The sequence below is a fragment of the Coregonus clupeaformis genome, unplaced genomic scaffold (assembly GCF_020615455.1).
Source record: "Coregonus clupeaformis isolate EN_2021a unplaced genomic scaffold, ASM2061545v1 scaf1661, whole genome shotgun sequence".
Lineage (NCBI taxonomy): Eukaryota > Metazoa > Chordata > Actinopteri > Salmoniformes > Salmonidae > Coregonus > Coregonus clupeaformis.
Window position 1 is genome coordinate 24,837 of NW_025535115.1, and position 25,721 is coordinate 50,557.

The following is a 25,721-nucleotide window of genomic DNA, read 5'->3' on the forward strand; positions in this document are numbered from 1 at the left end:
TACTGCTATATAGGCCTATAAAATCACTTAATTATCTGAAATTGTTAGGCTATTACATTTTTGCTTGAAGTAACGTTGTTGTATACTTTTGTTTTGTTTTCTGACATGTAACTCAATTACTTTCCCTTTCTTTTTAAATGTGTTTGGAGGCATTCCGGGGGGAGGGGGAGGTCAAAGGGGGGCTAAAAGGGGAGAAATGTACCATGTCTTTACATGTTATCTTTCATTCATTGTGAATACAAAATATATAATTTTAAAGGGAAGGCTTTGAAGCCAGATTTAGCGGATTTTGCTGTTTAGTTTTCCTCAACCTGTGTTTTGTTTCTCTCTCCTCTCCCTGTTAGATGGTGAGGCTGCTTCTCTCCAGAGGAGCCAACATGAATGCCTTTGACAAGAAGGATCGCCGAGCAATCCACTGGGCTGCTTACATGGGTGATGAGTTTACCACATCATTTACATTCTGACTAATGTCCTTTATACCAATGAATGAATGAATGAATGGACTGTGTGTTAGTCTCACAGCTCAGCTGTATGAGCCACGTCTAGTGTGTTATTATGTCAGAATCATGTACTAAGTAGGTTGATTAGATGTTTTCAGTTGTACTAACATGATGTAGGTGTTGCTTATGGTGCTGTGTACCACTGTAAACTAATCTATCTCTCCCTCTCTCTGCCTATCTCTCTGTGTTTGTGTCTCTGTTTCTCTCTTAACCCCCTTACTATCTCCCTCCCTCCCTCTCTCTCTCTCTCTCTCTCTCTCTCTCTCTCTCTCTCTCTCTCTCTCTCTCTCTCTCTCTCTCTCTCTCTCTCTCTCTCTCTATTTATCCCTCCCCCTCTCTCTCTACCATAGGGCACATTGAGGTGGTGAAACTGCTGGCCTCTCATGGATCAGAGGTGTCCTGTAAAGACAAGAAGGCCTACACCCCTCTCCACTCTGCAGCCTCCAGTGGAATGATCAGTGTGGTCAAGTACCTCCTGGACCTTGGTGTGGATGTGAGTCAACACGCATTCAAATGTGTAGGGGGTTTTCATAATAGTAATGAAGAGAGAGAGGTTGGGCCAGGGGGTTTTCATAACCAAGTAATGAAGAGAGAGAGGTTGGACCAGGGGGTTTTCATAACCAAGTAATGTTGAGAGAGAGGTTGGACCAGGGGGTTTTCAGAACCAAGTAATGAAGTGAGAGAGGTTGGACCAGGTGGTTTTCATAACCAAGTAATGAAGAGAGAGAGGTTGGACCAGGGGGTTTTCATAACCAAGTAATGAAGAGAGAGAGGTTGGACCAGGGGTTTTTCAGAACCAAGTAATGAAGAGAGAGAGGTTGGACCAGGGGGTTTTCATAACCAAGTAATGAAGAGAGAGAGGTTGGACCAGGGGGTTTTCATAACCAAGTAATGAAGAGAGAGAGGTTGGACCAGGGGGTTTTAAGAACCAAGTGATGAAGAGAGAGAGGTTGGACCAGGGGGTTTTCAGAACCAAGTAATGAAGAGAGAGAGGTTGGACCAGGGGGTTTTCATAACCAAGTAATGAAGAGAGAGAGGTTGGACCAGGGGGTTTTCAGAACCAAGTAATGAAGAGAGAGAGGTTGGACCAGGGGGTTTTCACAACCAAGTAATGAAGAGAGAGAGGTTGGACCAGGGGGTTTTCATAACCAAGTAATGAAGAGAGAGAGGTTGGACCAGGGGGTTTTCATAACCAAGTAATGAAGAGAGAGAGGTTGGACCAGGGGGTTTTCATAACCAAGTAATGACGAGAGAGAGGTTGGACCAGGGGGTTTTCAGAACCAAGTAATGAAGAGAGAGAGGTTGGATCAGGGGGTTTTCAGAACCAAGTGATGAAGAGAGAGAGGTTGGACCAGGGGGTTTTCAGAACCAAGTAATGAAGAGAGAGAGGTTGGACCAGGGGGTTTTCATAACCAAGTAATGAAGAGAGAGAGGTTGGACCAGGGGGTTTTCAGAACCAAGTAATGAAGAGAGAGAGGTTGGACCAGGGGGTTTTCAGAACCAAGTAATGAAGAGAGAGAGGTTGGACCAGGGGGTTTTCATAACCAAGTAATGAAGAGAGAGAGGTTGAACCAGGGGGTTTTCATAACCAAGTAATGAAGAGAGAGAGGTTGGACCAGGGGGTTTTCAGAACCAAGTAATGAAGAGAGAGAGGTTGGACCAGGGGTTTTTCAGAACCAAGTGACCTGATCAGGAATGTATTGTTTTGTTCCCCCACTTATAAATAGGGTGCCATTTGGGACGCACACACTGACGCAGCACATGGCTTAGTATTTGGCCCTGGTCTACATTCAAATACCAATGGAATAGGCCTAACAATGCAAACTAAATGCAATCAAGCGCTCCTCCAATACGTGTTTGATTTTGCCTGTGGTCAGCAGCACAGACTGCCGTGTGAACCATCTTTGTCTTTCTATCTGCAGAGTAAAGATGGAAAGACCCCCCTCCACATGACGGCCATCCACGGACGCTTCTCCAGATCTCAAGCCATCATCCAGAATGGTGAGTCGCTGTGAATGCTCTCAACTGAATATATATGAACCAGTAGGCTCTTCAGCATTGTCTTTTGTCTTCAAACCATGATTCACTGGCACAGAGCAATGTTACTTGCAATGTGGTTGAACATGAAGCTTCATGAGGCCTCTAGGGTCAAGTGGTTGACGTGTGTGTGTGTGTCTGTGTGTGTCTGTGTGTGTCTGTGTGTGTCTGTGTGTGTCTGTGTGTGTCGTGTGTGTGTGTGTGTGTTCTGTAGGTGCTGAGATCGACTGTGAAGAAAAGAATGGAAACACACCTCTGCACATCTCTGCTCGCTACGGCCATGAGTTACTCATCAATACACTCATCACCAACGGAGCTGACACAGCCAAGTGAGAACACACACAGTTTCCAGCAAAAATGCAACATGCATCTGCAATTCTGTCATTGACCGAATTCCCGCTTGGAGACTATGCTCAACACATTGTGGTGTGTGGGGGGTTGATAGACAGGGCATTGCAGCATGCTGATGTGTTGATCTGCTGTGGGGTTTAATGAGGACTGTGATGTGGTGCTGTTTCCAATCTTAGCTGAATCAACTGTAAGTCGCTCTGGATAAGAGTGTCTGCTTAAAGTCTAAAATGTAAAAATGTGTTGCAGGCGAGGCGTCCATGGGATGTTCCCCCTCCACCTGGCTGCTCTCAGTGGGTTCTCTGACTGCTGTCGGAAGCTCCTCTCATCAGGCTTTGATATAGACACCCCTGACGACTTTGGAAGGACCTGTTTACATGCTGCAGCAGCTGTTGGGTGAGTGGACTGGCCCAGGCTTTACACCAATGAATATTTACTTCATGAACTGGAAAGCCACCAGAAAGAACAAACACATATTCACACTCTTACATTTCACATTGTTTAGCAGTATAAAAAAATCGTATAGATCATTAGTGCGGTATCATTTCTGTATAATGTGGTTCCATGCCATGGTGGTATTGACTTGCGCTCTGGTCTAAATTGTCTTTATATCTTCTTGAAAGAGAAGAGAAACCTGCAAACTGCTCTTGCTAGTATCACTTTTTATTATTGCTTTTATTAGCATTATAAAAACAGTGATACTAGCAAGAGCAGTGTACGGGTTTCTCTTTTCTTTAAGGTTCTCATTGTTACCATCCACCTGATAGCTCAGATGTACGAGGGCCTTTCTGAACTTGATATCTTGTTACCATTCACCTGATAGCTCAGATGTGAAAGGGCCTTTCTGAACTTGATATCTTGTTACCATCCACCTGATAGCTCAGATGTACGAGGGCCTTTCTGAACTTGATATCTTGTTACCAGGAACCTGGACTGTCTGAATCTGCTGTTCAACACAGGGGCTGACTTCAACAGAAAGGACAGCTTCGGAAGGTCTGTCTGTGGCATCAAATAACTTTCATATGTGATCTTTATGATAATGGGGAATATAGTATAGGGGCATATAGGAATTATTATGGGAAATATTGGGCGGCAGGTAGCCTAGCTGTTAAGAGCGTTGGGTCGGTAACCGAAAGGTTGCTGGTTCAAATCCCCTAGGTGAAAAATGTGTCTATGTGCACTGCAGAAAGGCACTTAACCCTAATTGCTCCTGTAAGTCGCACTGGATAAGAGTGTCTGCTAAATGACGTAAATGTAAAATGTAAATGTTTTACAGCTCCAATAAGCTGTTTCTGTTGTTGATGTTGAATGGTTTCTGTGCGTTCTTCTAGGAGTCCTCTGCATTATGCGGCAGCCAATTGTAACTACCAGTGTCTGTTTGCCTTGGTGGGGTCTGGGGCCAGTGTGAACGATCTGGATAAAAGGGGTTGCACCCCGCTCCACTACGCTGCTGCCTCCGACACAGACGGAAAGTACGTCTCACACCTCTCTTACTGTTGTGTGTGTTGTGGTGCCATGACCTTTCACATTTCACTGTAGTCTGGAGAGTATGTTGTGGTGCCATGACCTTTCACATTTCACTGTAGTCTGGAGAGTATGTTGTGGTGCCATGACCTTTCACATTTCACTGTAGTCTGGAGAGTATGTTGTGGTGCCATGACCTTTCACATTTCACTGTAGTCTGGAGAGTATGTTGTGGTGCCATGACCTTTCATATTTCACTGTAGTCTGGAGAGTATGTTGTGGTGCCATGACCTTTCACATTTCACTGTAGTCTGGAGAGTATGTTGTGGTGCCATGACCTTTCACATTTCACTGTAGTCTGGAGAGTATGTTGTGGTGCCATGACTTTTCACATTTCACTGTAGTCTGGAGAGTATGTTGTGGTGCCATGACCTTTCACATTTCACTGTAGTCTGGAGAGTATGTTGTGGTGCCATGACCTTTCACATTTCACTGTAGTCTAGAGTATGTTGTTGGCCGTGTTTGAATACATACTAGTGTTAAATATGCAGTGTGAAAGCTTGGCCACGTCTCCTTTGGGAAAGTGTCTCTGCTTGCTTATCTGTCTGTCTTGATGTTGGTATAATGATTAGTGAACTCTTGACCTCTGACCTCTATGTGTCTGGAATATTTGCTGCGAAACGACGCTAACCCAGGGATCAGGGACAATCAGGGCTACAACGCAGTCCATTACGCGTCTGCGTACGGACACCGCCTCTGTCTGGAGCTGGTGAGTCAGAACCACAGGGGACAAGACGCCCTGCATTCACAGACCATTTTGTCTGCGTCCCAAATGGATGTAGGGCCCATAGGGCTCTGGTCAAAAGTAATGCACTATATAGGGAATAGGGTGCCATTTGGGACAGACGTTGATATTCAGTAGGTTTTAAGGTGTGGTTGCATGTTTGTCGTGGCCGCATCGTCACTCTTGATGTTCTTTTTCCAGAATGCAAGTGAAACACCTTTAGATGTGGTAAGTACCTCAGGGACAGACATCCTGAACGACTCTGATGTCAGAGCTGCCATCAGCCCCCTACACTTAGCTGTGAATAAAGCCTACCTGCTCCTGTAGGGGTCTTGCCACATGACAAATGGCACCCTATTCCCTATTTAGTGCACTACTTTTGACCAGAACCTTATGGGCCCAGATCAAAAGTACTGCACTACATGGGAAATAGGGTGCTATCTGGGATGCAGGCATGGTGTTGTTTTTCCACGAAAAGTTGATTGTCCAGACACTCACACACCATGTTCCTATCTGTTCCTGATTAGTGTAAAATACATGCATATTTTGACACGGTGATGATGAGGATGATTTCCTTATTTTACCATTTGAGTTAATCAACCTCCAACAGAGGAGTAGTAGTGTGTTTGTTTCTAAATCTCACGCTTGGCAGGGACCTTCGATGTTGATGCTGGGCGGGAGGAAAAATGGGCACCCGATTTGAGAGACACTGGTCTATTTTAGAGGTCTAGGACTGTTTCTGTTCAGGCATACCACTGGTCTACTATAGGACATTGATTATATTAAGAGTGTATATCTGTTCAGGCGCACCACTGGTCTATTATAGGACATTGATTATATTAGGAGTGTATTTCTGTTCAGGCGTACCACTGGTCTACTATAGGACATTGATTATATTAGGAGTGTATATCTGTTCAGGCATACGACTGGTCTACTATAGGACATTGATTATATTAGGAGTGTATATCTGTTCTGGCATACCACTGGTCTACTATAGGACATTGATTATATTAGGAGTGTATATCTGTTCTGGCATACCACTGGTCTACTATAGGACATTGATTATATTAGGAGTGTATATCTGTTCAGGCATACCACTGGACTTTGCTTCAGACTGTGTGTTTGTTTCCATTCAGGCGTACCACGGCCACCACCATGCTATGGAGGTCCTGGTTCAGTCTCTGCTGGATCTAGACGTGAGGAACAGACAGGGGCGCACCCCTCTGGACCTTGTTTCTGTATGATATGTTGGATTAAGGAATAAAGACAGACACCAATGTTAAGTTCAATAGCCTTGTTAAGCATTGTACAAATGCCTACGCCTGGAGTCTGGGGAACAGTCCAACTAGTCGATTACCTATCAACTAGACTCCGTAACATCATCCTTTTCAATAGAAAGTGCAAACATAACGGCATAACATTGAGTTCTTAACAGTCAAGTCATAACACTTGAAAAGCATGACATTTTCTTTTTTCTTCAGCTGTCATCTTCCTTTTTAAATTATTATTATTATTTTTTTTTTTAATTAACAGACAACAAGTTAAGTCTCTTGCTTACAGAGTAAGCCTGTCCGGTGGCTTGCACAGCCGACCCACCCGTGAGTAAGTATTGGCTCTGACAGGGGTAGGATTAGGGCCACGAGCTGGAGAGTTTGGTGGGGTAGAAGCTTCACCTTCAGTTGGCTCATGTCTCAATTCTGCACCCCTTACCCTTAGGCCTGGACTGTGATCCAGCTCATCTAAGTGAGTGTATGGCATGTTCTGGTTTGTCTGCTCTGCTACGCGCAGATCCACCCGATTGCGACGATAGAGGGAGCCACCAACATCCACCAGGTAAGAACGTGGTGCAACTCTCTGTAGGCATGTGCCCAGCCTCCAAAGTCCTGTGTGGTCTCCCGGCAGCGGTTTCATCCTTATAGTTTCACCCACCTCCAGCTCTGGTAGATCTCGAGCAGTCCGGTCGTAGAAGCACTTAGCGAGCTGCTTTCTGTGACGCAGTTTGTCCGTGACGCCAACCATGACGCAGGGCTCAAGTAGCTTGTTAGCTACGGGGATAGTAGTCTTCAGACGTCTGGACAGAAGGCGTTGTGCTGGGCTGCTGTCCATGTTTTCGGTGGGTGTGTTCCTCCACTGTAAGATCGCTTTCCATGGGTCGTTGCTGTCGCGCAAAGCCCTGCTTAACAGGTTTTTTGCAATCTTGACAGCTGATTCTGCCTTGCCATTTGCTTTTGGGTGTCTTGGAGAGGAGGTCACGTGGTCAAACTCCCATTCTGAGGCGAAACGCTTGAACTGTGCAGTGAATTGTGGGCCATTGTCCGTGATTACCTTGTCAGGCTGACCTTGCCTTGCAAACTGCGCCTTGCAGCGCTTTATGACCGTCTCTGCAGACAAGTCAGGGAGCAGTTCAATTTCCCAAAAGTCAGAGTAATGATCAACGAGGAGAAGATAGTCCTTTTGTCTGTGGCTGAATAAGTCCATGCTGATGATTTGCCAGGCCCTTGTGGGCAGTTCGTGTGACATCATGGTTTCCTTTTGCTGTTCATGAGCGTACTCGTTGCATGTGGTACAGTTGCTGACAAAGTCTTTAATTTCTGCTTGCATGTTTGGCCAGTATAATGTTTCACGAGCCTGACGGTAGCATGCGTCACCTCCAACGTGACTGGAGTGTATGCGGGTAAGCATCTCTGGACGTAGTGATTTGGGAATAATGACCTTCTGACCTCTGAACAAGACGCCATTTTGCACACTGATCTCATCTCGAAAGGTCCAGTATTCTCTCACTGTGAAAGGTGTCTCCTCTTTCAGATATGGCCAACCTCGAGAGCCATGGACTTCAGTGACTGTAGGTGTTCGTCCTTGTCAGTATGTTGCCTGATCTGGGCTAGGCGGTGATCTGTCACGTTTAAGTAGTCTGCCTGATTGATCTGTTGAACATCTTGTTGTTCCTGCTGTAGCGAACAGATGGCCTGCCGCTGATAGGCAGTGCCTCTACCTGTACATTGTGCTGTTGCCCTGCTCAGTGTGTCGCTGATGTACATCTCAGGTCCTGGCTTGTAAATGACCTTCAGGCTGTAGTTTTGCAGAGTCAGGAGCATACTTTGAAGCCTCTTGGGCGCGTTGAGGAGAGGTTTACTGAATATGGCAATGAGTGGTTTGTGGTCAGTTTCAGCGGTGACCAGCTCTCGACCATATAAGTAGTGATGGAATCGCTGGCAGGAGAAGACGATGCTGAGGCACTCTTTCTCAATTTGTGCATAGTTTTGTTCGGTGGGGGTGAGCGCTCTCGAGGCAAACGCAACGGGCTGGCCTTCCTGCATAAGGCAGCATCCAAGTCCCCTTTGGCTAGAGTCGCTCTGGATTGTGACAGGCTTCGTGACGTCGTAGTAGCGCAACACTGGCATGGATGAAGCCAGAGATTTCATCTCCTGCACTGCGGCCTCGTGCTTGGGTAGCCAGTGCCATGGTGTGTCTTTGTCCAGCAACCGGCGCAGAGGCTCACAGACTGCTGATAGGTGTGGCATGAACTTTGCAAGATAGTTTGCAAAGCCGATGAGACGCTGTACTCCTTTTGCATCAGACGGGTTTGGCATGTCGAGGATCGCTTGGACCTTGTCTGGGTCCGGCTTCAGGCCTTTTGCCGAGAGAATGTGGCCATGGAAGTGGACGTCTTTCACCTTGAACTGCAGCTTCTTCAGGCCAAGACGAAGCTTAACTGATCGGCAGCGCTCCATCAGTGCCAGGAGCTTCACATCGTGGTCGCGTTCTGCTTCTTCGTCTGTTTCACCACAGCCTACGATCAGGATATCATCGGCGATGGGTTCAATGCCCTTGAGCCCAGCCAGTAACTCGTGCTGCTTGCGTTGGTATACCTCAGGCGCCACTGAGACACCAAACGGGAGCTTGAGCCAGCGTTTCCGACCCCAGGGGTCCAGAAGGTAGTCATGAAGCTGCTTTCTTCGTCCAGCTTGCATTGAAGGAATGCATCTCGGGCATCCACCAAGGTGAAAATCCTGGCCTTGGGAAGCTTATAGAGGACATCCTCTAGTGTCGGCATGATGTAGTGGGATCGTTTCAGTGCTTGGTTCAGATGCTTTGGGTCGATGCAGACCCTCAGCTTCTCTGGTTTTTTCACTATGACCATATTGCTGATCCAGTCAGTTGGTTCAGTCACAGATGTCATGTGGCCATCGGCCTCATACTTGTCCAGCTGGGCCTTCACAGCCACTTTCATTGCAATGGGCACATTGCGAGGAGCACACTGGACTGGAGTAATGCTCTCATCCACTTCAAAGTGTACCTCCCCAGGCACTGATTCAACGGGCATGTTGAATACATCGTCATATCTGCTGAGTAGTTGTTCTTTGGACAGGGGTCCATGCTGGACATGATCCACAATGTGCAGGTCATTTGGTACAGTGAACTGCATCAGTCCCAGGCGTTCGCATGTAGAGCCTGAGAGGAGAGGATTTTGACTGGTTTTCACAATCTCGAACTCCAGCTTGTGTTTGCGTCCCCGAATAACACATTCGGTCTCAAAGGTGCCCATAGAGCTCATTAGTTCTCCTGAGTACAGCTTTAGTCTAGTATCGCTGGGAAATAGATGTGTGTCAGGTGCCAGATTGATTTTGTCTTTGTAGCTCATTACGTTGCATGTAGCACCCGAATCCAGTTGACATTGTTGTTGCTTGTTGTGTAATCGTAGTGTCACAAACCATTTCTTCCCTCTTGAGTGTACAGCCCCAATGGATTCATGCATGTAAATGTCACTTTCACTGTTCAGCTCTGAACATTGAGTAACATCATCAACACAGTGAATCTTGCCCTCACTCACCCTTCTTTTGCTTTTGAGACACACTTTTGCAAAGTGATTATTAGTTCCACAAGCTCTGCATGGTTTTCCATAGGCCGGGCAGTGCTCTTTGCCACGTGTGTGTGTATTCCCACAGTATTTACATGCTACGGGGCTCTCTGTGTTCACCGTTCGTGGTGAATTACTCTGCCTCGATTGGTTTTGTCTGAATGTCTGCCTAGCAACAGCGTGAACAGTATCAACGTCGGAGCGTGGGGTTTCCGTTTCCATTGCTCTCATTCTCATGTCAGTGACTTCAGCAGTGCGGCACATTTCGATGGCAGTTACTAACGTTAAGCCTCTCTCTCTCAGTAGACGCCGGCGCGTATTCTCATTTGCAATTCCCAGTACTATTTTGTCACGAATCAGTTCATCTTTCAATCCCCCGTATTCACAAGTGGCGGATTTCTCTCTCAAACGGGTTACAAAGCTGTGTACTGACTCACCCTCTTCCTGTTTGCAGCTTCCGAAAACGAACCGCTCGTAAATTACGTTTCTGGCGGGTTTGAAGTAATTCTCCAATGCATCCAATATAGCCTTTGCATCACACTGTTGTCGTGCCGTGAGGGTGAGATTGTGCCGGTAGATATGCCTGCATTCGCTGCCCATTAAACTCCTCAGAGTTGCCGCTTGTACCTCGTTGGGTTTCTCATGTAGACCGGTCGCCAGCGCATAGTCCTCGAATTCATCCCTGAAATTGTCCCAATTAGTATTCCAGTCCCCTGTGAGAACCATGTGATTTGGTGGCGGAATGTTCGCTGCCATAGCAATGGAATAGGAGATTTCTTTGTCTTCAGTCATGGAGGTAGGTAGTGATGCTAGCTAGCCAGCTAACAACGAGTTGATCAGTGTTGTGAGTAGGAAACGGCTTGTGTTCGCATATGGAACGTAACTGCGCCTATACTGTACTTAGCTACAAAAATAACAAACGTGTGTTTTCCGAGCCACTTCTGATACCATGTTTCTGTATGATATGTTGGATTAAGGAATAAAGACAGACACCAATGTTAAGTTCAATAGCCTTGTTAAGCATTGTACAAATGCCTACGCCTGGAGTCTGGGGAACAGTCCAACTAGTCGATTACCTATCAACTAGACTCCGTAACAGACCTGGCTGCCTTTAAAGGCCATGTGGAGTGTGTTGACGTCCTCATCAACCAGGTAGCCTCCATCCTGGTTAAAGACTTCACCCTGAAGAGGACCCCCATCCACGCTTCAGGTACGCATAGGATATCACTTAAGACCTAGAGATTCTGTAATTCAAAAGTTTTCCTTACCAAGATGGACATTTGTTTGGTTATGTTGCTAGGATGCCAATGTCCACTCTAGGGATATTATATAGCATAGTGTGAAAATGCCCACTACACACTGATCTAAGGTCATTTTTTGTCATTATTGCTGAGGATCTTGGGAGGGTAAGCTGATACTAGATCAGTGCACAGGGGGACTTCTATCCAGAGCCAGGTACACAGCTAGCAGGTGACAGGCTTCGAGGGCCTCAGCCCCAAAATGTTTTATTATCTGCTGTGTTAACATCTTGAGGATGTCATCTACCAATACCACTGTTCTAGAAATCTGTCTGTTCATGTGAAGGTAATAGTCGTCCAGCAATCAGCTCATATCCTCTCTGTTTAGCCTCCTCTAGCTACCAACGGTCAATCATCTCACATTCTTATATCCTCTCTGTTTATCCTCCTCTATCTACCAATGGTCAATCATCTCACATTCTTATATCCTCTCTGTTTATCCTCCTCTAGCTACCAACGGTCAATCATCTCACATTCTTATATCCTCTCTGTTTATCCTCCTCTAGCTACCAGCGGTCAATCATCTCACATTCTTATATCCTCTCTGTTTAGCCTCCTCTAGCTACCAACGGTCAATCATCTCACATTCTTATATCCTCTCTGTTTATCCTCCTCTAGCTACCAACGGTCAATCATCTCACATTCTTATATCCTCTCTGTTTATCCTCCTCTAGCTACCAACGGTCAATCATCTCACATTCTTATATCCTCTCTGTTTATCCTCCTCTAGCTACCAACGGTGATTCGGAGTGTTTGCGTTTGCTGATTGGAAATGCTGACCTCCAGAGTGCAGTGGACGTTCAAGACGGGAATGGACAGTAAGTCAATTGGGTTTTGGATACAATTCCTGAAATAAAGAGATTTTGACACTAGGTCTACGTCCCAAATGGCACCCTATGCCCTACTTGGTGCACTACTTTAAACCAGAACCCTATGGGCTCGGGTCAAAAGTAGTGTACCATATAGGGAATAGGTTGCCATTTGGGACTCAGCCTGGTTATTACCAGTTTGTAATATGACCTTGTTGTCTTGTGTATCAGAACCCCTCTGATGCTGTCGGTGCTGAGCGGACACACAGACTGTTTGTACTCACTGCTCAACAAGGGAGCCAGCGTAGAAGCCAAAGACAAGTGGGGCAGAACAGTGCTACACAGAGGGGTGAGGAGGAGAGCTGGCTGTATACGCTCACACTCAGAAAGAGACGGGGAGGCTCAAATATACATATTATCTTCAGAAAAGTAGTTGTCCATGGGTAGTGGTGTATTCATCCCTGTAGGGGGACCTGCCAATTTGCAATAATTGATGATTCATTATTATATAATTGATTATTAGTTATTTCAAATCCATTCTTGTCTCCCCGCCCTTCCTCCCAGGCGGTGACGGGTCATGAGGAGTGTGTGGAGGCCCTGCTGCAGCACAGCGCCAGCTTCCTGGTTCGGGACTGTAAGGGGCGGACCCCTGTCCACCTGGCGGCGGCATCCGGACACATCGGGGTGCTGGGGGGGCTCCTACACGCCGCCCAGTCAGTGGAGACCCTCCCCGTCATCACAGACAACCAGGGCTACACGCCACTACACTGGGCCTGCAACAACGGTACATACTGGACTAACGGAACACTAGATATTTTCTGATTTTCTCTCTTCAGCACCGTAAACATGTCCCTGAATTAGGCAGGCCATACAACGGTACGTACTGACTAACTGGACTGTAGCTCTGTTCTCTCCTCCATGAAGTGTACACTCATTCACTCCCTCTTGTGGCTTGAAAAGCATTCGATTGGTGTGGACGGAGCCATGTGGGGGAATGAACAAGGCTACAACAGAATTAGGGGTTATGACTCTCAGTGGAGGACCTTACACTGAAACAGGACTTTGTCAGGGATTGACATAGCATATGTTGTAGCTAAAACATCTTTTGTGACTTCACTATTGTCAGATGTGTAGCTTTCTCTGAGAGTATTGTTGTAGTCTGCAGCGACGTCATCTTTTTCCTGTATGAATCAATCTTCCACTAGGCCATGACACGTGTGTAGAGGTGCTGCTGGAACAGGAGGTTTTCCACAAGACCGAGGGCAACTCGTTCAGCCCCCTCCACTGAGCTGTGATCAATGACAACGAGGGGGCTGCAGAGATGCTGATTGACACTCTGGGGCCGGCCATTGTCAACGCCACTGACACCAAGAACCGGTAACTACAGCACATGACAAAGTCCTTTTCTTCTGGAGAATAATGTTGTCTTGGGAATAAAATGACCTCTGGGGTTGGATGAGGGATTGTAGATTACTTTTAATACATCTATTAGTGATTTTATATTTCTATGGTATAAACAGGGTTAATTGAACAAACTTGTTTATAACAGTCCTACATGATGTCGGTGAAATAAGTTTCCTCTCTCTCCAGGACCCCCTGCATACGGCGGCTTTCACGGACCACGTGGAGTGTCTTCAGCTGCTGCTAGGCCACAACGCCCAGGTCAACTCCCCCGATGCCTCCGGGAAGACCTCCCTCATGATGGCTGCTGAGAACGGACAAACCAACGCTGTCGGTACGCAGCCCCCTCTCCTCCGCTTTGCCTCGCCCAGCCGGCTTAAGTTCAACATGTCTGTTTTACATTTTAATAAGTCGCTTCATTTCCTAATTGAGTTTCTTTATGTTTCTCTGTCTGTGTCAGAGCTGTTGGTGAGCAGTGCCAAAGCAGAGCTCACCCTGCAGGATGCAGTCAAGAACACTGCTCTTCATCTGGCCTGCAGTAAGGTGAGCATCCCCACATGAAGATGACATTCATCTGAACAGTTGGCTCTCTCTGGTTAAAATTTTGGTCTGACATGTTTGACTCTGGTTTTTAAAGGGGCATGAAACCAGTGCTTTGTTGATATTGGAGAAGATTACAGACAGGAACCTCATCAACTCGACTAACGCAGCCTTACAGACGTACGTATGGTTCAGCTGTATTAATTGGGCCAGAAGAATTGGTCCTCTGTAGCTCAGCTGGTAGAGCACGGCGCTTGTAACGCCAAGGTAGTGGGTTCGATCCCCGGGACCACCCATACACAAAAAAATGTATGCACGCATGACTGTAAGTCGCTTTGGATAAAAGCGTCTGCTAAATGGCATATTATATTATTATATTATATTATACACACCGTGTCTTAAATCACCACAGCCAGCTTTGGGAGGGCACGAGCCGAGACAGTCCGCACAGGAGTCCCGCAGTTGGAGACAGAGAAATGGAGGGAGGGAGGGAGGGAGAGGGGGAGGCATAACAGGCTGGCTGGCCACACTCATCCTCTCATACCACCAGGTGTCCTTCCAGCAGATACTGGACTTCAGAGGAACTGCTGCTGCTATACCCCACCTTTACCTTTACCCACAAAGGTCCTAAACGGTAGAAACTGTCCAGCCAACAGACAGACGGACACCTTATGACGGCAATAACCTGTAGTCCAAGGGGATAGTAGCACTTCACTGAGTGAAAAACAGACATGGACCAAAAGATGTGGAAGAAGCCTTTTCAAAACCTGTTTTGACAGTAGAAATGGGATTGAGCGTTTTGGGCTGAGAAAAAATATAAGGAGTGATGTTTCATTGAAGTTATATGAGAGTGATGGTCATGTTTATCCGCACACTAAGACAGTCAGAACGCACCTAGCCTCTTGTCTGTAATCCATGTGGGAGGAGGGGAAATCATTTATTTTTTATGAACAAACATTTTAATAAAATCATTCATGTCTTAAGCTCCTGACCCTCTGTGGGAACCAAAAAATCGTAGTATTTGCTCTCATGAGTAATTTCAAAGAATTTCCATCCCCAATGGCACCCTATTCCCTTTATAGTACACTACTTTTGACCAGGGCCATAGGGTTCTGGTCAAAAGTAGTGTACTCTATAAAGGATAGGGTCTCATTTAGATTTTGCATTTGTATGTGAGCGACAGGACTTTTTACATTTGCGTTATTAAACCTACCTGTCCTTTGCCCTCTAGAAAATATTTTAGAAAGTAAATTATTAATTCATGTTTTCTTTCTTGTGATATTTATGTCATCATTTTGTGCCTTCTTTAGTTACTGAGGGGAGGTTAGGAGAGTAGGGGCAGCTGTATGAGCGAAAACAATGATGCACACTAAGTACTACAACGTTTGTGAAAAGCACTGATACTATTCCGAGGCAGAAAACATGCCTCCCTTGGAGAGGAGAAACACTGTAAACCAATGGTAGGACAGCAGCATTTAGATTTACTTCTGTTGAAAAAAATATATATATATTATTTGTCTTGGTCTTATAATCAATGTATTTTGACAGGTTTTGCTTGCTTTAACTTCTTTTAAAAAATGAAACCACTCAATCCTTTTATGTGACTGCTTGTTCAAACCCCCGTTTTTGTCTCTTTTTGAAAATCATTTTAACTGGAAATATGTACAATACATATGCTATGTTCGTCAAATCAGGATCAGGAGGTTCACAGGTTTTTTCGTGTCCTTTTTTTTCTTTAAAAGGATGAAACTAGCATGTACATATGAAATAGTGACTGAATTCGAAACTCCCATGAATTCTTTCAGTATCTGAAGATTGCTGTATATTTTATGAGTAATAAAATAAAGAAATTAGTTATGTTATTTAATAATGAACTATGGGTTATCTGTTTTATGTGACAACCGCAGTATCAATTTCTAGGTGACAGTGGTGCTAATCCCAAAAGAAAGGCTACATACAACAAGGAACAAGAAGTCTATTGGCAAAGTGATGAATATTGCATGTACCTTGGCCTAACGGTGTGGGTTATGTATTTTATTTTTCATGGCGTCCTCAACATTACAGTTTTAAGGGCAACAATAGCCTAAATTTGTTTACAACTCGCAGGATTTCCATACGTGGCTTTCAACAACACAGAGTGTTGCATCAGCACGAGATCGAAAGTGCGTCAAATCTGTACAGCATTGTTACGTCATCACTGATAAACGTTGAAACTGATCAAAAACCGCTGGAGCAGTTCAGTCTAATCCTCCCTAGTGCTGGAGGATTGCGTTTGTTTTCACTCTGGATGCGCGTTCATTTTGGCAAGGAAATGTGCTGATTTTGCAAGGAGATGGAGAATAAAGAGTTCAAGGTAGACATGTTATTTATTTTTAAATCTTCAATTATATTAATTAGTGTGGATTAAATATTGTTTAACAAATGAAATAATGTGCTATTCATGCTGTAATATCAAACTAGAAAGTATATGGCCGGGGAGTCATGAGAGTTGGCTAAAGGTACAGTAGGGTCAAATGGGGGTCAAAGGTTATGACAGCACCTTCATAAATTCGTCCAAAATGGCACCCTATTCCCTATGTAGGCTAGTGTACTACTTTTGACCAGGAGCCATAGAAGGGTTGGCTGATGTCACGAAAATGATGCTCGCGCATCGATGGCCAGAAGTCGTGTATCTTGTTATGATTCTGAACCTCAGCTAACAACAAGCTGCCATGTGGGGAAGCGTAGCTCTGTGGCATGTTTCAGCTCGTTGTATGGTGTTATTGATACCATGTCTTGTTTTGAGGTGTTTTGACTGATATCATGTCTATGCAATGGCTAAGATTCGCTACCTAGCTAACCAACAACAACTGTAACAATGTATTTGAGACGAGTTCATTGTTCAAATGTATTTATGTTTGCATTAAACATTTAGAGACTAAATATAGTTTACATGTTGTCAACAGTCTAAGTCAAACCCTGTCTATTTTGCCCCATAGTTGCATGCCAGTTTTGTTGCTTAACAACCAACCCCTCTATAGAGTCCCACAGTGGAGGTGTGATAATACCCATAAAACCTAGCGGTCAAACAGGGAAATGGTTCCAATCGTTTTTCCACCATTCATTTTTCCCATAGGCGATTTTAGAAACACATCAAATAAGGGCTGTATTTCGTGTAGGCTTACCCTGGCGTGACGTTTTTGTAACCATGTAAATCTCTCTCGGACAAGTTGATGTATTTGATGTATTTTTCTATTACATGTATGACATTTCATTGAGATATTTTGTGTTTTAATGACGCAAAATTGAATTCCAGCCTAACTCTGCTTTCTGTTGTCGCCATCAGGATGCAGTGGTGACATTCACTACCGTGACCCACAAGGATGAAACTTCCCAGACCAGCCTCACCCTCAGCAGGGGAAAGAGAAGCTACCCAGACCTACACACCTTTGTGCAGGACATGAAGGACGAGTAAGTTGCTCTTTGGCTTCCCCATGCATCCCCTAGATATGTTCCCTATCTCAATTGCATACTCCTCGTGTCCTCTCTTCTCAAAACCCATTGGGTGAGAAAGCCAGAGGTCCCGCCCTTCTGACCTTCTCATCCAATGGGTTTTGAGAAGGAGGCGAGGAGATTGAGAGTCTCCCATAGTCTCGGGCCAATACAAAGGACTCAATGGACCAAATAACCAATCAGGGATGTCTGGGTGTGGCCTAGTTCCATAGAGGTCAGTCCATAACGTAGTCTAAGATAATAGAGGTAATGTCCATCCATAACGTAATCTAAGATAATAGAGGTAATGTCCATCCATAACGTAATCTAAAATAATAGAGGTAATGTCCATCCATAACGTAGTCTAAGATAATAGAGGTAATGTCATGTAGTTCATTGTGTACTTGCATTTATTTACTTTTCAGCCATTGGAATCTGCTGAGTGAGAATATGCGTGCCGGGGTGAGTTATAGTCACCTCTAAAGTAGTTAATGTTGGTAAAATGGACCAAACATTCATTTGTGGAAATCCTGCAGGACCTTTAATCCTGAACCACTGCTTTAATTGACTAGCTTGAGTAAATGGTTCTACGTTTTATATCAGTGCAGCCCCTTTAACAAACTAACTCTGTATGGTCTTTTAACATTGCAGATGAGCAGACATGAGTTTAGTGCCAAGTGCATGGATATTGTAGCATGGGTGATGGAGTCTACATCCACTGTGGTTGTTCCCGCCCTTGACCTCACCATGCAGATAGAGCTCTCTGATTCGCCAAGCTCTTCTGGATCAGGAAGTAATGAGGCAGGAGAGGTGACCTCTCTTGGCCGCAGCATCAGATTCAGCTGTAGTGGAGGAGCCAGCAGGTGCACCAGCGCCAGAACCGCCTGCAGCACACGCACTCCCACGCCTTTCCCCTCCTCTCACAGGTACCTAGCCCTATCCCTTCCTCTCACAGGTACCTAGCCCTATCCCCTCCTCTCACAGGTACCTAGCCCTATCCCCTCCTCTCACAGGTACCTAGCCCTATCCCCTCCTCTCACAGGTACCTAGCCCTATCCCCTCCTCTCACAGGTGCCTAGCCCAATCCCCTCCTCTCACAGGTACCTAGCCCTATCCCCTCCTCTCACAGGTGCCTAGCCCAATCCCCTCCTCTCACAGGTACCTAGCCCTATCCCCTCCTCTCACAGGTACCTAGCCCTATCCCCTCCTCTCACAGGTACCTAGCCCTATCCCCTCCTCTCACAGGTACCTAGCCCTATCCCCTCCTCTCACAGGTACCTAGCCCTATCCCCTCCTCTCACAGGTGCCTAGCCCAATCCCCTCCTCTCACAGGTACCTAGCCCTATCCCCTCCTCTCACAGGTACCTAGCCCTATCCCCTCCTCTCACAGGTACCTAGCCCTATCCCCTCCTCTCACAGGTACCTACCTCTATCCCCTCCTCTCACAGGTGCCTAGCCCAATCCCCTCCTCTCACAGGTACCTAGCCCTATCCCCTCCTCTCACAGGTACCTAGCCCTATCCCCTCCTCTCACAGGTACCTACCTCTATCCCCTCCTCTCACAGGTGCCTAGCCCAATCCCCTCCTCTCACAGGTACCTAGCCCTATCCATGCCTCTCACAGGTACCTACCCCTATCCCCTCCTCTCACAGGTACCTAGCCCTATCCCCTCCTCTCACAGGTACCTACCCCTATCCCCTCCTCTCACAGGTACCTAGCCCTATCCATGTCTCTCACAGGTACCTAGCCCTATCCCCTCCTCTCACAGGTACCTACCCCTATCCCCTCCTCTCACAGGTACCTAGCCCTATCCCCTCCTCTCACAGGTACCTAGCCCTATCCCCTCTACTCACAGGTACCTAGCCCTATCCCCTCCTCTCACAGGTACCTAGCCCTATCCCCTCCTCTCACAGGTACCTACCCCTATCCACGCCTCTCACAGGTACCTAGCCCTATCCTCTCCTCTCACAGGTACCTACCCCTATCCTCTCCTCTCACAGGTACCTAGCCCAATCCCTTCCTCTCACAGGTACCTACCCCTATCCCCTCCTCTCACAGGTACCTAGCCCTATCCCCTCCTCTCACAGATACCTAGCTCTATCCCCTCCTCTTTTTGAAGGTCTTTCCTGTTATAGGTACAAATATCCATTCCAGATCCACTTAGTGAGAAATACTACTTAGATACTACACAACCACTCTAAAAAGTTTACTCTAAATGTTAATGTTTGGACTGAGTGTGGTTTGAGATAGTTCACAATGCTTCCTTTGAATAACAATAACAAGGTTGAGTTTGTGTCCCAAATTCTTGGATCATATTTTTTTATTTTGTTACCATGTACTATTAATTTCTGTTGTGCATTCTGCAGGTGTTTGACCTCTTTGCTGAGTGAGGACAAAGAGCGATATGTCTCCTCACCTGAGGGTGGCGATAGAGAGATGAGACACAGACCACACTCAGCACCACTGAGATCTGTGTTTGGCATCTCTGAGGACTCTGTCTTCGACATGGTCCAGAGCGGCCAGTCGCAGGGTGACATCGTACCGCTTCCCAAACGGAGTAGACAGGAGAAATACAGACCTAGCAAAATGTCAACGGACTGCAAGTTTATGATGGGTATTGTCGAGTTGGTTATAAACCTTCTCAACTCCAGATTGGCTGAGCTAATGCGAAGTGTCAGTCAGGGAACTCTAGTTCTGCTGACTGGAAGTATCTCAGCAAGTCAACAGTTTGCCCAAGAGATGCTAAGCATGGCGACTTCTAAGATGTATTCCCACCATGTCCATGACAGATCTGTCATCATCTTTTTCTTACTCCACCTTGAAGCAGTTGTGTTCTCGCTCTGCTGTTGCTCTGGCAACTGCCTGTCAAGCAATCAAAACAGAGCTCGAGAACCAGAGACCTACCAACCTGGCAGCCAGAGACCTACTATCGTCTCTGGTAGAGACCATTGAGGACATGGATATCTCTGACATCCTCCAGGGCCCGTCAGCAATTTTGGAGGAGGCTGCTGTGATAAAGCATCCAGAGATGTCCACCTCGACAATATACAGATCTCTGCTTCTCGACTCATCTCTCGCCTCCTCTAAGATGGTCACTGAGAGCATTATCTTCAACAACCCATGCCCATCAGAGGAGAATGTGAGTATTCAGAAGGAGCTCCCTGCTGATAAAGTTGACATCCTCCATGGTCAACCAGTGGAGGAGTATATTGTCAAAGCTGAGCAATGCATCACTCAGGTCATTCAGGATGCAGCTGTGACATATACTGCTGCGCTGGATAAAACCGACACTTGTGGGAAACTGTCAGAAATCCTATCTGTCCATGTTTCCTCAGAGAATATTGAGGAGGCATCCTCTGATCTCTTTGGTGGAATTATTTCCGACCTGCATGAGGTATCTGAGGTCAATAAGGCCTCCATGCGTACGAAATCAGGTCGCAAAATGTTTTGGGTGGAAGTGAGTTCAGGTTCCCAGAAGATTTATACCAAAACCCTGGACAAACTAAGGAAGCTGTTCACCTCCCACCATCTCACTGAGGGAAAAAATACTCCTGTGCAAATCGAGCTTTCTGCAACTGGACTACTTGTAACTGAGGCCACTCTGCAGGAATCTCCTGTAACTGAGGCCACTTTGGCAGTGTCTCCTGTACAGAAGACAGACAGTAAGACCCCTTCTAAGTCCTCAGCCTCAGCCTACCAGCTCACCCTCGACACCTGCACTAAAGGGGTAATCAAACAGGTGATCTCGGTGCTGAGGGTGGACACTTCAAAGGAAGACTGCTCCGCTTCCGTTGGGGAGAGCACGTCAAATTCCTCCTTCGACTTCAACCAGAAGTTGGACTCGATAATTTCGAAATTGGAGGACCTCACCATTTCGACTGATGTGACGTCAGCCGAGATTGCCACACTCACGCGATCTCTTAGTGCAGCCAGCAGAACCTCTAACATTTCCATCCAGAGCTTTCACAGTGCTGAGTTCCGAGCTAAGGCCAAACACATTGTGAGTGAGACCATTCTCAGAGCTGCTAGCAAAGCCACCCATTCTTTGCTACAGAGCATGCCTAGCACCACCTTCTCACACCATGCGGTTTCTACAGCCGAAGATATAGTAAATATTATCATGCAAGACCTTGAAAGTGTATCCCAGTACACTGTGGATGACGCAGACTCCTTCCCACAAGGAGAGAAAAAGCTGGAGTCCCAGCTCAAACCCAGAGTTGTCTTTGACAACTTATTGGATGCTGCTCAAACCATGTACCACAGAGTAAAGGATAGACTGAACATCTTTTTCTCTTTTCCACCAGTGTCAGTCACCACAGCCAAATATGTGCTGGACTCCACCCCTGTGGAGACACTCAGACGTTCTAAGTCCGCTGACACTGCTCTTGTTGAGGACAGGAGCCGCCCTCCGTCTGTGAGAAGTGAGAAGCCTTTGTCAAAAGTCTGTTTGGCTAAAAGGTCTAAAGCCCTTGTGTCTTCGAGTGGCTCTTCAACAGACCACCATGTAATTGACACATGCAGTGAGGATGTCACTCTGCCCACCAGGAGTATGTCAGTTGTGAGCAACAACAGTTTGAAGAGAGCCTCTCCTCTCCACGGCAGTGGATTGAGTGAAAGTTGCAAACCTCTTGTGGCTCTAAAAGACGTAACAGTGGCAGTCAGCCAAGAAGGCTTTAGCAAAACTGCAAAGAAGACGCTCAGCTTGATCCTAAATGTGATCAAGTGTAGAGTGGCCAACTCTGAGAGTTCATCTGTTGGGCAGATTGCAAGTGAGGAGTGTCTGATAGCCACTAACATGTTAGACTCTGTACTGGAGAGCCTTGACCAGTTGCCTGACATGAGCGCTGCCGATGAGATCACAAGGACAGAATCCCATACCTCTATCGCAATGGATGAGACAGGTTCACAGTCAACGCTTGTGAGCCAACAAGAAATAAACATATCTGACACCAATATCATAGTGAAAACTATAATGGACACATTGAAGACGGACGACCCAGAGATGACTTCAGCAGAAGAAAATCTGGATAGGCTCCTGTCAGTTGAAGCCCTTCAAGGTGCGTCTGGCAACCTGATTGCAAAGGTCCATGGTCTCATTCAGGAGATAACCATAAACCGCCAGCTTCAATCCATGGTTGGCCACAGAAGCCTCTCTCAACCAGCGCTGCCTAAACCAGCCCTGAGGAAGCTGTCAAAGGACGATGCCTCAGAGCTCATTTACAACTTTGCCCAGACTTCTGTTAGGAGACTCCTGGGGCAGTGTATTTTATTTATTTTTTATTATTTTTTTATTTCACCTTTATTTAACCAGGTAAGCCAGTTGAGAACAGGTTCTCATTTACAACTGCGACCTGGCCAAGACAAAGCAAAGTAGTGCAACAAAAACAACACAGAGTTACATATGGGGTAAAAAAACAAAGTCAGAGATACAACAGAAAATATATATACAGTGTGTGCAAATGTAGCAAGTTATGGAGGTAAGGCAATAAATAGGCTATAGTGCAGAATAATTACAATAGTATTAACACTGGAATGCTAGATGTGCAAGTGATTATGTGCAAATAGAGATACTGGGGTGCAAAAGAGCAAATTAAATAACAAGGGATGAGGTAGTTGGGTGGGCTAATTTCAGATGGGCTGTGTACAGGTGCAGTGATCGGTAAGGTGCTCTGACAACTGATGCTTAAAGTTATTGAGGGAGATAAGAGTCTCCAACTTCAGAGATTTTTGCAATTCGTTCCAGTCATTGGCAGCAGAGAACTGGAAGGAATGGCGGCCAAAGGAGGTATGGGAAGGCCTATGCCACCATCGGCTGAAATGGTTTTGGATCAGGTCATCAAGTTGATGACAGACGTGGTGATGGACAGCCTGACTTATGTGTCCAAGTCTACAATGGAGGATGGTAAGTGAAAGTACCTATTTTCATCTACATAGGACTTAATTGTAACATGATGCTCAATACATTGCGTTTTATGATGTGAAATTCACTGGTTGTGTCCAAAATGGCACCTTCTTCCATATTTAGTGCACTACTTTTGACCAGACCCTATGGGTCCTGGTCAAAAGTAGTGCACTATAAAGTGAAGAGAATGCCATTTGGGATGCAGTGACTGACTTCAATGGCTGCGTCCTCTTCTCCCAGTTATTGTACACAGGTCGGTCACACTAGCGTGCTCTTCTCACTCAGACACCAGCAATGCCACAAGTGACATCACTCATGGTGTTGTAGCTGACCTTAATGCTACTGAGGAATTCCCTGCCAGGAGCCTTAGCCCGGCTGATGTAAAGGCTGACGGCATGGCCCGTCTTCCCTCTGCCAGAGGGGAAGAGACTAAGAAGAACAGGAAGTGGCGTTTCCTACCGAAAATGCATAAGTTTCCAAAGATCATGATTAAGGTAGGGTGCTCTGTGTTTTGAGATTACCTCTGTAAGGCAGGGCTGAAATTTACCCTACAGATTCACTACACCCCTATTGTCTCTCAGCATTAGAACAATACTGTTGTCATTGTCTTTAGGAGGTTGAGTGAGGACGCTGTAATGCAATCCTAATACACATGGGAGAGAGTCAATGGCTATGTCCCAAATGGCACCCTATTCCCTATATAGTGCACTACTTTTACCAGCGCTCTATGGGCCCTTTTCAAAAGTAGTGCCTTACGTAGCGAATAGGGTGCCTTTTGGTATGCACACTCTGTATTTTACACAGGCTCAGTTGTCCTGATGTGTTTTGTCAACAGCTGTTCAAGACAAAAGGGGAACCGAAGAGCCACCCTAAACAGGATGCACTGCCTACCAAACGTCTCAGAGAGACTCATATTTCACAGGGTAAGTGATAAGCATCGATAATGTCATATTGATGTATCACCCTATGACAAGCTTGTTAAAACAGTGACAACAGATACAGGCAGACCGACGGACAGACAGGCAGACGGACAGGCAGGCAGGCAGGCAGGCAGGCAGGCAGACAGACAGGCAGGCAGACGGACAGGCAGACAGACAGACGGACGGACGGACGGACGGACGGACGGACAGACAGACGGACAGGCAGGCAGGCAGACGGACAGACAGGCAGACAGACAGACAGACAGACAGACAGACAGACAGACAGACAGGCAGACAGGCAGACAGGCAGACGGACAGGCAGACGGACAGGCAGACGGACAGGCAGACGGACAGGCAGACGGACAGACACAAACACACACATTCATTTTCTGATTATGAAATGTTCTTATGACAGATGCTGAGTGTGAGGTTCCAGAGGTTCCATCCACTCCCCCTCCCAAGGAGGACCTGACAACCACACCGACCCCTGCTCCCCAGGAGTCCCAGTCCCGTAAACGCCCACTCATAGTCAGGGTGTTACACGCTCTCTCCAGAGCCATCTCCAAACCATTCAGAGGAGCTTCTGGGAAGAAGAATTAGCCAAATGCCTGAATTTATTAATATTATATTTTAATCAGAGCCTTTATTTAATAAAACATTACTGCATTGATTTCTGTCTATAGTAGTCTTCATGTATGTGCAAGATAACGGTAAAGTATTTCAAACCACATAGTCAAAAGTATTCATAGTGAAGTACCGTTTATGATTATTGATTGTGGAAATACACATAATACAGAAAAGTTGTTGTCACATATAAAGACAGACATAAAGGAGAACTCCGTAGACCAGTCACATTCTCAAGCCATAACTAAATCCATGAATGGATCTCCTATAAGATGACAGGAGAACATTTGTAACACTTTCTATGAAGCCTATATCTATAATGCATACACTCAAGTCATTTACATTTTACATTTTAGTCATTTAGCAGAAGCTCTTATCCAGAGCGACTTACAGTTAGTGAGTGCATACATTTTTTTTTTCATACTGTCATACACTCATAATGACTTAATTGAGTTAAGTGTTAGGTTAAGTGCAGTTATAAACACATAATGAGGGCTTATTACGTATTTCTTGCAATAAAAAAAGAAAAATGCTACTAGTTTATTAAATATTCATGACTGCTATTGCACGGCTCATGTCCACACTTCTGTACAATAGGGGGCAGTAATGCACCATAACGTTGGATGCCAACTGCCTATAAACCCCACTGAAGAAGAAAAAGCTACTCATGTAATGCATGCTGGAAAGCAGACAAAAACTAATGATTTGCAAGAGATCTAAACACGATTTATAAGCTACTGAACAACAAGTCCAAGAAAGCATTGCT

General features: G+C 45.9%; 1 protein-coding gene and 1 pseudogene across 1 annotated transcript; both read left to right on the plus strand.

Annotated features, from left to right (window-relative positions):
• The first annotated feature begins 326 nt into the window (after positions 1–326).
• LOC121565918 lies at positions 327–14,286 on the plus strand (annotated as a pseudogene).
• Positions 14,287–16,371: 2,085 nt separating this feature from the next.
• Positions 16,372–25,356, plus strand: LOC121562000. Its single transcript, XM_045218551.1, has 10 exons — positions 16,372–16,392; positions 17,365–17,489; positions 17,936–17,972; positions 18,162–18,436; positions 19,876–20,066; positions 20,380–22,770; positions 23,295–23,411; positions 23,697–23,905; positions 24,247–24,334; positions 24,747–25,356. Exons 1-10 carry the CDS (start codon positions 16,372–16,374, stop codon positions 24,929–24,931), a joined length of 3,639 nt encoding a protein of 1,212 aa, XP_045074486.1. The 3' UTR covers positions 24,932–25,356.
• The last annotated feature ends 365 nt before the right edge of the window (positions 25,357–25,721 follow it).